General features: G+C 30.7%; 2 protein-coding genes across 9 annotated transcripts; one reads left to right on the top strand and one right to left on the bottom strand.

The window, feature by feature from the left end:
• The first annotated feature begins 3,366 nt into the window (after window positions 1-3,366).
• On the top strand, window positions 3,367-11,065 carry LOC110425281 (P-loop containing nucleoside triphosphate hydrolases superfamily protein). Of its 8 annotated transcripts, none has more exons than XM_021440155.1 (10): window positions 3,367-3,417; window positions 3,581-3,698; window positions 7,992-8,179; window positions 8,263-8,376; window positions 8,478-8,555; window positions 8,665-8,818; window positions 8,983-9,053; window positions 9,182-9,278; window positions 9,417-9,622; window positions 10,715-11,065. In XM_021440155.1, exons 3-10 carry the CDS (start codon window positions 8,009-8,011, stop codon window positions 10,961-10,963), a joined length of 1,140 nt encoding a protein of 379 aa, XP_021295830.1. In that variant the 5' UTR covers window positions 3,367-3,417; window positions 3,581-3,698; window positions 7,992-8,008; the 3' UTR covers window positions 10,964-11,065. The 8 variants fall into 8 exon arrangements, with proteins under 8 accessions (XP_021295830.1, XP_021295826.1, XP_021295825.1 ...); XM_021440151.2 differs by having other exon boundaries at window positions 3,368-3,417; window positions 7,367-8,179; XM_021440150.1 differs by lacking the exon at window positions 3,367-3,417 and adding an exon at window positions 7,367-7,394 and having other exon boundaries at window positions 3,435-3,698.
• Window positions 11,066-11,108: 43 nt separating this feature from the next.
• Window positions 11,109-12,851, bottom strand: LOC110425280 (receptor-like protein EIX2). The gene has a single exon (XM_021440149.1). The coding sequence runs from the start codon at window positions 12,849-12,851 to the stop codon at window positions 11,109-11,111; it is 1,743 nt and encodes a 580-aa protein (XP_021295824.1).
• Between the last annotated feature and the right edge of the window lie 2,189 nt (window positions 12,852-15,040).

Genomic DNA, 15,040 nt, shown 5'->3' with positions numbered 1-15,040 from the left:
GTAGCGTAATACAGCTACCTCGAATTATGATTAAGAGTGGTTCATGACAAGTGATGTTCCACTTGTCGTATAATGTTCATGTTTAGTCTAAATGTAATGTATGTATTTTTAGAGGATACGTGTAGCAATTAACCTTACACATTTACTTTCGATTTATGCTCCCACACACTAAGTATTTGTATGACTCACCCTTTTAGCTGTATTGTGCAGATAAATAGACACCAAGGTTCGGGTGGTTTAGCATCATCATCTTGTAAGATGGACATTTGGCATCCGGTAAGCCTTCCCTTATGACAAGTCAATTCCATTGAGTCATAGTTGAGCGTTATGCTTTCGCACTATGATGTTAGTTTATGTCTTTAACGAATTATGCAGGCATTACTTTGCACTAGTTTTATATAATGATATGTTTGACTGAATTAATGTGTTAGTCAACGTATACCTATGTGAATGATGATATTAAAATCATAGTGATTATGGGTTCAGAAGGTTAATGTTGAATGTTAAATTAAGAGAATGCTTATGAAATGATGATGGCTATAAAGCCTCATGTGGATGAAATATGTTAATTAGATTTATGTACGAAGGCTTCTCGAAACGGCTTTCTCGAGTTTCGTGAGTTTACCTTCAAAGCTCGTGCGCAGTGCTCCCTTCCTTTGGGGAGCATTGATCTAGTGCTCCCCTCTTTTGGGAGCACTAGGTTGGTGTTTCCCTCCCTTCGGTGCTCCCCTCCCCTAGCTTGAAAGAATTTTTTTTGTCAAAAAAAAGTTCGTATAATAGTAATTTTTAAAATTAATAAAGAGTAAAATTGTTCTTTCAAATAAATTATTATTTCATTAAATTAGCAAAAATATTAATAATTAATTAATGACTGAATTTATATATCTAAGGAAATATATTTTTTAGAGTAAATTTTTTATTTTGAAAATTAGTAAAGTCGTATATAATTATGGTTAAAACTTAAAAGAGTTTTAGGTATCATTTATTGTGGGAGTAGGAGATTAGCCGGTGGAAAGGAGCTAAAAGTCTGCTGTTTCCAGGAGTCTTAAGAATTGTTGAATTTGGATGCTGAGTTTGAAAGAGACGTGATTTGCAAAGTTCCGGAGTGAAGTTGGACATTTTATTGTCTAATTTGGACATGGCTTAATTTTTAGGCTGCGTTTCGCTAATTAAACAACTGCAGGGCATCAATTATTTTGGGACCGTTAAGTATTGAATTAGTTTGATGTGTCTAAGGTTTGGGATAGGGATAGAGGGACCAGACATTCCCACATCCAATTTTTTATTTTTAGCGGCTATTTTTTCTATTTTAGTTTTTTATTGTATTTTATACCAATAAGTCCAAGGAATTAATCTTTGGCACCATGTAATAAAATTGCATAATTTTTTTTAAAAAAAGCATATATAGTAATTATAAATTTTTTTAAAAGAATAGATTATACATATAAGAATAATATATTAATAATATTATTACTTATATATATGTCATAAAAAAAACTATATATGTATCTATGAATTATATATATATATATCATTATATCGATGAATTATATTAATTATAAGTAAGTTATATTTTATAAAATAATATTCTTAGTTAATAAAAAGTAATAAATAATATATTATATAAACAACAAATTAATAATATATATTATTTGGAATAATTAATATATTAATATTATTAAATATATAAAAATAATTTCATAAAATTAGAAGAGTATAAATATAATATATAGTATAGTAGTTATTATATATACCAACTTGGTAACATTTAAAACTATAACATATATTAATTTGACATACTATAAAATACTAATATATAACTTAATTATAGATATTGATTTATGATTAAGCAAGTTATATTTTACAAAATAATATATTTAATTAATAATAAATCATAAACAATATATTATATAATCAACAAAATAATAGATTACATATTTTATATTATACATTAATATATAATCTATTATGATTATCTATAAATATTGTTTTATATATAAATTATGATATATAATATTCATAATTTATATAGTAAAGCTTATTATAAGAATATTAAACTTTATTATTATTATTAATGGTTCAATAATTAATATAATATAAAATACATAATACTCAAATAAACCGCTAAATTATTCAAAAAAATTCAAATAAACTCTTATTTTTATTGTCTTCAATAAAGCTCTTATATTTTTATTTTATTCAAATAAGCTTTTATAACTAATAATTGATTAATTGTCATTCTTCAAAGTGTCCTTTGTCATTTATATATCTACATGACATTGATATGATTTTGATCTGAAGGGTGAAAAAATCACTTGATTATATTATCATACCAAATTAACATGTAACAGTATTCAATTATAATATATTAACATATCATGTTAATGTTACATAGTATAAAATGATAAATAGTATTTTAATTAAATCAATAAATAATTATGATGGCTTTTTTAACTTAAAATAAAATATAAGAATTTATTTGATTTAAAATAAAATATAAAAACTTAATTAAATATAACGAAAATATGAAAAATTTATTTAAATTTTTAAAAATATAAATTGAATATATATATATATATAATTTTGTTGATATTATCCTTCTCTGGTAGAGCTTCAATATGAGTACCGACCCACCCAACCCAACCTTGTGGGTAGAAAATATGGATTGGGTCGGGCCAGTTCATTTTTTATATGGCTATCATCAAAACTCAACCCAACCCACCCTTGTTAGCCCATGGCTTGGTTAGGCCATCTTTTATTTTTATTTATTTTACTTGATAAATTTTTTATTAATAAAATTTTCTATGATTAATTCATAAATTGAATAATAAAAACATATTACAAAAACAAATTACATCAAATATAAAAAATAAATAAATTACATAATAAAGTTTAAATCTTTAACACAAACTACTATCATACAGTTTATAGCCAAATAATAAAAATTTCAAGACTCATTTATATCATCTCAATCCTCATTCTCAAGTAAAAATTTAAATCTTATTTAGACAGTAATAATTTTCAAGATCTGAATCATTATTAATTTATCATCTAATATTCATTACCATAAAAGAAAAAGAGATAATAATTTTTAATTTAAATTAAAATTTTTAATTTGACAAATAAAGATTAAAGATATTAAAATATATAAAATAAGTAATATTATTAGTAACTAAATTATTAATTTTATATAAATATATAAAATTATTTAATTAAATATATAAAATTATTAAATTAATTAAAATTATTTTTTTCTGAAGATCCGCTCCAATCCACCTCAACTCACTAATTTGATGAGCTGATCTATTAGATCCGATTTTAATATAAACTTAAATTTTTTAACTCAACTCATTTCATATTTAATAAAAAATGAATCGATTTAATAGTCGAAGCTCATCTTGACTGATGTACTATCTGGTATGCGATGAATGAAAATACACTACTTTTACCAACTCTGCCAACAATTTCTTGGTTTAAAAATAATAAAACTCTCACTTTTTTTTTTAATTTAAGAAGGAAACAAATCCTAATTAACCAAGCCTTGCCGCCTTGATTTTTTACCAAATTTTCAATCTTTCAGATTCCCTGTGCCCACAAAACCCTTGCCGCCCCTTGCTGACCTCCGGTGAATCTCGGTGACCTTCGGTGCGCTGGCTGGCCCACGTTTCCTCTTGCTGCCTTGCCGTTCTGTCTGAAGTGTAAGTGCGACCCACGCTGCCTCTTATGTATGTCGAAATGTTTGCCTTGTCTTCTGCCTTGTTTCTTGTTTAATTGCTGCCTTTTTGTTTGTTTAATGGCGCCTTCGTCGGAATGCATCTAATTTTTCATAGAGCTTTCACTTGTTCTTTTTGTGCCTGGGACAACTTTAACTTTCCCTACCAACTGAGACACTTGTTAATTTCCCTTTTCATAACCACTCATTAACATCTTCCTCATAACTTTGAACCCTTATTTCAGCACTTTAACTTCCAAAAAAAAAAGGGTTTAGAAATTGGAATTATCCTTATATATTTATAATCAATTTTAAAACGAGAAAAATTAGAAAGTCATCAAAGTAGGGAATCAAACTCTATTTTGTGTAATACCAATCTCATAGCTCTATGTTCTGGATGCCAAAACAAAGATTGTTAATTAATTTAAAGAGTTAACTACATCTACCTCCATCAGTTGAATCTAATTTTTAGCTTTCTAGTACAAGGCTAATACAATTATTATACCAATTATGTATATGCATCTTACTTGCACGCTAAATGATTATGTAAAACACATACAGGTTTTCAAACCTCCCGCACTGGTGCAGACACTTTATACAGAGAAGAAAAGAAAGAAACAATAATCTCACGAGTTAAATGATCAACTAATTCATTCAAAAGCAATAGGCCTACATTTATGTTACCCTGCATGTTTAGAAACTACAACCACAATCTATCTCTGTGTTTTACAAGTCACAACCATATTCTCAGCAAGATTACTTCAGAGTTTCTGTAAATGACACTTACATATGTTCAGTTCAGAAACATAAATTGTCTACCAAAAACCGGGGTTCCTCCTTCATTAATTAATATGGTAAAATCACCATGTACAAAACAGGAAACTGATTTGTAAGGCACAACAAAATATCATGAAAAGTACCTTGAGTGTGGTAAAACTTACTGCCCATGAGCAGGAAAGACCAATGCTGTTCCCTTCCAAACATCGGTAGACTCTTGCAAGCAATGTGAAAAAAACCTTTAGGAAACAACGTGAGCAGTAGTTTTAGAAGTAGAAAAATGAAAATTCAAATATAGTCAAGAATATTGACTATATATATTGTTGATGGACATCCAGTATAGTGACAGATAAAATGTTAGTAAATCTGATATCTAGTTTTTGTGAGGAAGGCTTCAATATTTTGTTATAGACTTGTTACACAGTATGCACATTACTGCATATATGACATTTGTTTCTTCTAAGATATGGGCTAATTGCCTTGTCAGAACATTATTTTTTGGTAAAGTAAATTACAGTTTTTGAAGCCAGTTTTATACTATAGGACTTTGAGGATGATGCTTGACTGAATTTACTAAATTACATTCTCTTTTGGTTTTCCATTCTTGTTTTCATGGGGTATTTGCGTTAATCTGATTGGCTCAAGATTGTTGGTGGATTTATTATGAAGAGAGGAAGTGACGTGGACGTAACTAGAAGAAGATTAACATAATGATCACATATGTTAAGCTCATGATTCAATTCTCATAAATTTTTATAGGGTTAACACTTCCCAACTTAAAAGTTGTAAGTTTTATGAAAGTGTTTAAAATTTGATGGCATATTATTATCTGAGACGTATGTTGGCTCTGTAAAATTTTCTTCTTTTATTTATTTGAGAAAGAGAAATTTAAATTAAATTTACTGAGTAAAAGTATATTATACATTCACTTATCATTGAAACAAATGTTTTGATATGATTTTAAAATATTTTAAAAGTAACTTGGTATATATATATGCACACACTTGTTATATGTCTATTTAATTTTGATAATTAAAAAAATAAATTTCAAATTAGTTAGTTCTCATACTTGATTTAATATATATCTTAAGCATATAAACACGCTTGTGAAATTTTAATGTAAATTCTATCACTAATGTATAAAAAAGTATTAACCTTATAATATCGAACTATATATCCTAGGACATTGCTAGAACTTTAGGAAGCTCCTTTAGCCCAATCAAATTGTCTCTAATTGCTCCTGCACATGCTAAAAGAAAACTTGAACTAAAGACAACCAGCTGGATTAAGCAGAGGAGATATTTGAGCTTGATATAGTTGAACTATTACAATTAATTCATAGCAGTGAAAGAGGGACAAAAAGTCAATATTACCCTACCAGAAACTGTAGAAGAAAATTGAGGAAAAACGATGAAGCTCAAGCGAAAATAGTATTTTTTTGTTAAAAGTTAAATTAAGGTCTGTTTGGCAACCAGAAAATAACTTGCTGGAGGAAAATTTTGTCTGTGCAAGTTTACAAGAAAATTTAATATTTTTTATCATTTGGATAAACTGTTGAAAACATTTTCTATTGTTTGGATCATTCTGTGCAAAATATTTTCCACCTTCACTGGTGGAGCTAGTTGGGTGATAAATAAGAGTTGCTTATAATAAAATGTGCCATTTGGTTCTCATTAAATTTGAATCAAAATTAAAAATGGAAATGAAAATTGACAAAATAAATAATAATATTTTTCAAAGCATTTAACGGCATATGCAAACTCTAATTTTAAAAAAAAAATTCATCTTATCATTTTTTTACCATAACACTTTAAAAATATCAATATTTATCAATTGTGTAAAACATCCAAAACTTATATTTATAAATGTGTATTCATTAAATGGCGATTATTGAAATATTTTTTACTATAATTATTAGTAAGATTAATTTAATTTATAAATAAAAATTTTAATAGCATTGAATGATTTTATTAAAAAATATTTTTTAATATTTTAATAGTATTGAATAATTTAAATATTAATTTTTTAAGTTAAAAATTTTAACTAAATATTAATATTTTTTAATATTTTAAGTTAAATATTAATATTTTTTAATATTTTAAGTTAAATATTAATATTTATCAAAGTTATACTACTAGGTTTAGTATAAAAGTGTTTTTCCAATCCTCCGGAAAATGTCTTAACGCCTTTCAAGGCTTAAGACATTTTATGTGTTCAATGGGTGTTTTTCCTGTTGACCTGTATAATGTTTTATATCTAAAATAAATTTTTTATCTTTCAAACAAGTAGAAGTCTTGAAATCATTTTCCGAAAAATATTCTACGTCAAAACAAACCGACTCTTAATTTTTCATTTTTTCCCTTAATTGTATGCATAGTTTTGCACACGTCAGCTAATAAACGCATGCTGTCTTTTTCACATGACTAATAAATGCCAACATGTTAAGGATTTAACGGAAGTCCAAGTCACATGACCAATTCCGTTCAAATTAGGGCTTCTATAGTGAAAGATAAGACTTCCAGGGGTTTAATTAGATACGATTAAAAGGAAACATGCTTAAACTTAAAATGCCAAAATTTTTCAAACGGCTCTTCATTGCAACCATAACACCTCCGTCTACCAATCCATCAAGCTTTCTAGACCTGAATCAATTTTTGTTTTTAAGATTTTCTCAGCAGCGAATGGAACTCTTTTCAGTTTTTGTCCAAATTTCTTGGTAACCAAATGGAAGTTATCTCTCTGTTCATCTTTTATTTTTTAAAATTTTCTATTCCTGTTTAAATATCTCGATTATCTAATTGTATTTCAAATTTCTTGGCTTGAGTTTTGAATCTTCTAGTTATAACCACGTGTTAATGTAAATTATATCTTTTGCAGATCTTGAAGCAAGAGTATTTTGTGATGGGTATTTTACTATTTCTCTCATTTTCGTTTCAATTTTCTTGGTAACCAAACAGGCTTTTTTCCTAATTTATCTATTTATTTTTGTTTTCTTTTCCTTTCCTTTGAGTTACTATAAATCTATATATATTTTTAAAATTTTTTTTTTCCTTCTGACCTGGTTCATTAGATGGTTTAATGTAGACATTTTTTGTAACTCTCTGCTACTTAGTTGGGCATATATGATGAATATCTATATTATATTTTGATTCAATGCGTGCATTTTATTTAGTATGAAAGTAAAGGTATATGGAGTGGATTTTAAGGAGCTTCTGTTTCTCCTTTTTGCTGATAAACTCCCTGATTCATAGCAACCCCATCAAATTCCTCCTTCATGTAACCCTATGCCTTTCATAACCACTGTGACTGCCACCTTGTTGTAGATATGAAGATGATGATATCTGATTTGAAAATATAGGGTGTAAATTGTGTTTTTTTTTTTAATACTAATTTGTAAACTTTATTTTAATTCCATACCACATTTGCATTGTTTTTGGCGATTGGGGTGTTTTTGTTTTTGTTCATTTTCCTGTGTGGGTTAACAATGAAGCAAAATGAATAGGGTTTTGAAGTTCTGTAATGGCATTGGGTAGTATCGCAAGTAAATTAGCGAGGGAAATTGGGAGTGTAGTGAAGAAGGCAGTAAGCTCAAACAGAGGATGGTACAGCCCCCACATGGCTGCGGCCTCATGTGCCATTGCTCAACGGCTTCCATTGGTCGATCTCATTGTTGAGATCAGAGATGCCAGGGTATAATTTTTTTTATTTGTCGTTATGCTTTTTCTGTATGGTTAAATTTCTCAACCAATTTGTTGACTGCTTTAAGCTCTTAGATTCCTTTATCGTCTGAGTATGAGCTGTTGAGAATCGTTCCTCCTCCTTGTCCTCCTTCTAAGCGAATTGTTGTCATGAATAAGATGGACCTCACAAACCCAACCCAAATAAAGGTTCTTATTCCATTAAAAATCCCCTTGGTCTCTGTTTCTTGTGTTGCCTACCAATCCTAATTGACTTTATTTGTTTTAAGAGGTTCTGCTTTACTTTTTAGGAATGGATGAGATATTTTGAGCAACAAAAGTGCATTTCTTATGGAGTCAATTCCCATAACAAGGACAGTGTCAAAGGGGTATTTTAACTCTCCTATCTACCTACTTAGATCTTTTCTTAGGAAGTCTTAAAGTAACCTTATGTCTTGTTAAGATATACTAACAATTGAAATACTTCATTTTTTACAGTTGCTTAACTTTATACAAGCTCAAGCTAGGGAACTGAACAAAGCTGATCATCGTTTTAGTGATGCCATAACAGTAATGCTAGTTGGGATTCCTAATGTTGGTAAATCAGCACTCGCTAATTCTTTGCATCAGATTGGGAGGATTAGTGCTGCAGGTGTTTTAACCTTCTCAAATCCTCTGGCCCAACATTGTTTTATTGTTGGAGTGTAGTGATTGTGGGTGCTAATTTTATTAACTCATTTAATTTTCTCTGTTGTTTCTCTCCTGCTTAAATGACCTTTAGGTGAAATCTAAATTATGCCATGTTCCTTCTCTTAGAGAAAGGTAAATTGAAGCATGCTTTGGTGAGTCCTCAGCCTGGAGAGACAAAAGATATCAGCAGCTTGAAGGTATGTATGTGACAATGTCATAATGGTCTTTTTTATTTTTTATTTTTAGCCAAGATTAATTTTACTCCATCAGAGTTGTGTTTGTAGCAGCATCATGTTGGGGGTTCATAATTGACTCTTTTGTCCAGATTGGTAGCCATCCCAATATCTATTTGTTGGATACTCCTGGTATTTTGCCTCCTACCATTCATGATGCTGAGCGCTGCTCCAAGCTAGCATTAACAGGTGGGGTGATAATGACTTTGTGTCCCTCTTTCTGTGTTATGAATTAATTGTAATAGTTCAACTATATCAAGCTGAAGTATCTCCTCTGCTTAATCCAGCAGGTTGTCTTTAGTTCAAGTTTTCTTTTTGCATGTGCAGGAGCAATTAGAGACAGTTTGATTGGGCTAAAGGACCTTGCTCAATATTTTTTGGCTATTCTCAACTTAAGTGACCAGTATGAAAAGTGGGCAAAATTATCAACCAATTGGGGTAAGGTGTCAATTTTAGAGCACAAAGAAGAGCATTCAAGTAGCTCTAAGTTGGAGATGAGACAGAAAAGGCAATATCTAACGGATCACACGCAGGTACGAGCTCTTATATTAGGCTTAAATACAAAGAAAGCCTTTGAATTATATCCATTTATGCAAGAAAGCCTTTATTCTTTTATTGTACCGAAGAAGTCCTTATCCTTTGTTTTGTATCCGCTCAAGCTTTTAATTCTAATGGAAAATTAACTGACATCAGACTTAATGCCAGTTGGCATTTTTCGTCCATGTTGCCACATCGCGGTTGACATGGATAGAAATGCCAGCTGACATTGAGTCTGACTGCTATTAATTTTCCGTTATGGTTAAGGGTTTGTGTGGAAACAAATAAGATGATAAGGGCCTTTTTGGGTACAAGAAATAAATAGGGGCTTTCTAGCATAAATGAATTTAGTTTAGAGATTTTTTTACTATTTAAGCCCTTATATTACTTACAAACTATTTTAACCGTAAAAATTGTGATAAACTCTTTCACTTTTCTATAAGACCAATGGAATAAGCTGCATTGAAAAAAATTCTGGTAGAATCTTCCTCTGGATCTATTTTTTAGGTGCTTTCAGGCTTATTCATATTTGTTGGTCATTAGCTCTTTCTCAATTTTTTGTTTTTGAAAATTTTCTTTCTGCCGCTTTGCTGTTGTTCCCTTATAACAATTGCCTCATGTATGTTGTGAAAAGCTTCTAATTGGAAATAAAATCTTTGGGCTGTTTATGTTATAAGTAGATAAAACCCATGCTTATGCCTAGTTGAGGGACACAGAATTTCTTGCTTAGTAAATGTAGTGACCCTAAATGTATGGTTGTTAAATTTATTTTGTGTTTAGGTTTATGAAGTGTCTAAATTTATTTCTACCATGCAGTACTCATGCTCATGGAGAGCTCTGATAATGAACAAGAACCCAGAGCTTGGCTTGGGTCTTACTTGTCATGAGACTTGGTCAGTGATCAAGTGGTGCTTGGATTGATATGAGGCATTTTCTGTGCACTAATAAAGTAGTAAATAAATATATAAATTTTGGAATTTTAAAATTTAAACAAGAAAAATGGAAGTTATTCTTTTTCGTATGATTAGTGACACCTCTCTGTCTTCCCAAACACTGAGAGAAAAAGATGTTGATGACTGTTCATGCAGGACTTCATGGTGCATGATGTTCGTCGGGCTCTTTTTGATGCCATTTCATCTTTTGATGGTAATCTAGAGTGTGAGGACGATATGGTAAAACTTATCGAGGCGCAGTTTGTAGCATTAAGGGAGGCTTTTCATGTTCAGGAAGAAATAGATCAAAATGTTCAAGATAAAGTTGCTGTCAAGTTGCTGAATTTGTGTCGTACTGGGAGGCTTGGGCATTATACTCTGGACCCAGTTCCTGCAACACACTGATTGTTTGTAAGCCATACATTAACAAAGTTAATGTGTTCATTTTGGGACAAACACCTCATTTCAACTATATATACAAAAAGAGTAACATTAAAGTGGATGATGGTTTTCCTAGTTCAACTACATACCTTATACTACATATTTAGAATTATTTACTAATAATGCCATATAAGTTATGTAGTACGTAATCCAGATATCGAAAATATACAAATCTCCATGACTTGCAGAACAGAACAGGGACTAACGTACCAAGTAATCCAAACCAAAATCCCAATGCAATGCTTAGAAAGGACCAGTCTACGTCATGTCGACCGTCCTCTTTTTCTCCTGCACTGCTGCTGAACGTCACAGCATTCGAATTCTCACTTAGTGGTGGTCCAAAGAGCTCAGTTCCAAGAAAGCTGGATGCATCTAAGCTTTGCAACTGAGTACTTGTTGGGATTTTTCCTGTAATTCTCTTGTTATAGGACAAGTTCAAGTGACTCAAGAAGGTTAGGCAAGAGATAGTTGGAGGGATTTTGCCAGAAAGTAGGTTTGTTGATAAATCAACACATTCTAATGATATCATGGCACCAATGTTGTCAGGAATTCTTCCAACTAAACGATTATGTGAGAAATTCAATGATTGTAGGCCTACAAGACTTGTCACCTCCTTGGGAATCTCACCTGATAAATTGTTGTCCGAAAGGTCCACAAGTTTAACTAGTTTAAGCGTATTGCTATACTCCACCACCCTTCCTTTCATCACAACTAATATATTCTCAAAAAAACTTCCCTTAGAAGTTCTGTAAAATATCTTGTCATGGGAATTATTTCTTGAGACCATGGCACTGAGATTGTTGATACAGCTTGGTATATTACCTGAAAAATTGTTATGGGAAAGGTCTAGAATTTGAAGAGATGATAGGACACAAAGTTCTTTAGGTATATTGCCATTAAACTTGCTCGTGTGAAGGCTGAGGATAATTAATTTTGAGAGCCTTCCTCCCATCCATGGGGGTATATGTCCGGACAACCGATTACCACCAAAGTCAACGGTAAGCAATTCTCTGCAATGTTTTATAGAGGAGGGTACTTCACCAACTAGACTGTTGTTTCGTAGGTGTAATGATTGAAGAGAAGTTAAACTTCCCATGGAACTGGGAATCTTACCACTAAAATTGTTGTCACAAAATTTTATCCCCACCAACCTTGGCCACTTCTTCCAACAGTCAGGTATTTCTCCTGATAAAAGATTATTCCCAAGATTGAGAACTTCCAACTTCATTGGCTCATTCACTTTGTAGCACAAGAAATGGGAGATAGATCCTGACATGGAATTGTTAGAAAGATCTATAACAGTCACATTCGAGGAGAGACGAGGTAATTGACCTCTGAAGTTATTCGAACTGAGGTCTATCACAACAGAAGGAAGAGCCATTGTGGGTAGATCAGGAATGTGACCTTGGAATTGATTTCTAGAGATATTTAGATAGTATAGATAAGAAGACAAGTTCCAAAACCAAGTGGGAATTTGAGTTTCTCTGAACTTATTGTTGCTTAGGTCCAAGTACGTTAAATACTTCAAATCTAGCAGAGAAGGGTTCAACTTACCCCCCAACTTAGACCTTTCATGCGCTGCATGACTAGCATCCTGAGAACTTCCAAGGTGGAGCTGAATAACATGGCCGGTTACATTACTGCAGACGATTCCATCCCATTTGCAACAATCTCCATCATTGGTCCAACTAGCTAATCGGTTTGAAGGATCCTTGAGATCTTGCTTAAACCTCAAAAGAGCCCGTTTCTCAATTTGAATGCAACTAATGTTGCGGTTTCTGGCACAAAAGCTAGGATTAAAAGATTCTAGAAATAGCAACATGATCAGGAAAGTAATTGCAACAGTACCCATGACTACCAGTTTTCAAGCTTCAAACAACATATGATGCTTTATCATGAAGGCTTTGTTATCGTTGTGCTACTTAAATAAGATTTTTCTAAAGAGTGTCCTAAGGGTACTATATAAGATTAGTTAAATTACTATTCATAATAATATTTCTGTATTAAATGCGATAGTTGACGGTTGATATTATGAATTTCAAAGCATTGAAAAAGCAATTACTTAATGTAGAAACCTTTAAGAACACTCTTAGGATATCTGTTAACAAAACCCTTATATTAATTTGGTTAAAAAAAATAATTTACATGGATTGGGTGTCCTCCATTAATTTTCTTTTTGGTTGACTAATGCATGAAAGTTTCTACCATACTTGTCTTTCATTCATTTAGCAAACTTCCCAGTGCTTCAATCGATTAAATGAGAAAATTCTTAGAAACATCTATCCTTGTCCCTTGACTATTTCTTGTGGAAAACTTTTCCATGCCATTAGCATTATTGAGACTCAATTATTGCGTAAGTCACTTGTTGTCTGATAGGGTACCCAAAAACATGTTAAACCGTTTCAATAATTTTAAAGGTTTGATTAACAAAGAATTAGCAAGAAGCATGAAGCCAAATAAAAAAAAAAAAGAATGTTATTGATTATCAAATCCTGATATAAATGCGATTCTAGGGTAGAATAACAAATTTAAAGCACAATAAATTTGAAATCACTATTTAGTTTTAATTTTGAATAGTAAAAAGTTTAACTGCACTTTCTTTCTTTTTTTGAAATTAGGTGACTTTTGAAAAGCTCCTTTCTTAGTTTGAATTTTGATTAGTAAAAAATTTGACTGTACACTTCTCTTTTAGATTTGGTAGCTTTTGGAAAGCTCTATCCTAATAGCCCAATGTGGTGTTTCACTTTTAATAGTTTTTATGTAAATTTGATGTTTTTCTTATTTTTTTGAAAATTTGGAGCTGGTGAAAGTGAATATACTAAACAAACAAAAAGATAGTTGTTGTTGACATATTTAAAAATCACCCATGATTTTGCACAACACAAACATTATTTAGTTTTAATTTTGATTAGTAAAAAAATTGATTGCATACTTTTCTTTTAGAGTTGGTAATTTTTGAAAAGCTTCCTTAATAGTCCAATGTATCTTTCACTTTCAATAGCATGGAGAAAAGTTTGATATGTTTTTTCTTAGAAAATTGGGAGCAGGTGAAGGTCATTGTTTGAAAGTTAAGTGACTTTAATTTGTTCATAGTCTTCAATACGTAACACCAACAAATAGAAGATAATGATAAGAACGTGAACATTATCAGCCCAGCATTTCAGTTCCCTTGGCCAAATGCTCTAGCCTATCCCAGGGGCATTTTGCATTTTTTCAGGAAGTTTTCTGTAAATCAATCAAAATGTTGATTATTGGTTTTTTCAAGGCCTACAATTAGTTAGACAAGCCATTATAATTTGATTGCCAACAAAGAACACAGTTGCAATTGCTTGGATGATATTCTTCTCAAGCATATTAAAGAAAAATTAAATAAAAAAGGGTTTGTGAGATTATTAAGCTACTAGAAATTTAAGTAGTATATTATCTTATATAGTTTTGGTTGAAGTCTAAGATTGGTCCATGTAGTATAGCAAACCATCTGGTTGCCTTCTGCTAATTGAAAAAAAACAAAGCATTTAATCTAAAAGACTCCATGGATCCAATAATTTAGGTACCACATCAACTCAAATTATCTTTTTTTTGGAATTACAGAAAGCCAGGACAGAAGATACTTTAATCTAAGTAACTAGTATTCCATCTAAAGAATTTTCAAAGACAACTTGATTAAGGTGGCTGTTGTCAGTGGTATATTCAAGATTTTGCATGAGAGGTGATTAAAAAGGGTAATCATACAAGCTCATGGATGTTTATATCTCAAGTTTTATATGTATAATAATAAACCACCACCTTGGTTTCACTCTTAGTTGTTGTTGATATATTTAAAAATTAGCTTGATAACTCTAAAATATAGAGCTATTTTGTCACATTTTGATTGTAAAAAATAGTTAAGTCTTTGTGTTTTCAAGTTAATTTTATGTAGTTTTTATACTTTCCTATACTTAGTTTAATACATTTGAATTGCTTTTAATTTGAGTAATTTGAGTTCATTTTTATAACAACAGTCTTAATTTAAGAAATTATTGATTTAATTTTTATTTTGAA

This window comes from Theobroma umbraticum, unplaced genomic scaffold (assembly GCF_002168275.2).
Source record: "Theobroma umbraticum cultivar Fairchild unplaced genomic scaffold, ASM216827v3 scaffold_81.0, whole genome shotgun sequence".
In the NCBI taxonomy this organism is placed as follows: Eukaryota; Viridiplantae; Streptophyta; class Magnoliopsida; order Malvales; family Malvaceae; genus Theobroma; species Theobroma umbraticum.
The sequence above is the reverse complement of the archived record's forward strand: the minus strand, read 5'-3'. Positions and strand labels throughout refer to the sequence as shown.

Bases quoted from the DNA above. Each gene is read 5' to 3' on its own strand.
- LOC110425280 (XM_021440149.1), bottom strand. From the start codon at position 12,851: ATGGGTACTGTTGCAATTACTTTCCTGATCATGTTGCTATTTCTAGAA.
- LOC110425281 (XM_021440155.1), top strand. From the start codon at position 8,009: ATGGCATTGGGTAGTATCGCAAGTAAATTAGCGAGGGAAATTGGGAGT. The intron at 8,180-8,262 runs GTATAATTTTTT...TTAAGCTCTTAG, and splicing joins TTGAGATCAGAGATGCCAGG to ATTCCTTTATCGTCTGAGTA. The intron at 9,623-10,714 runs GTACGAGCTCTT...CTGTTCATGCAG, and splicing joins ATCTAACGGATCACACGCAG to GACTTCATGGTGCATGATGT.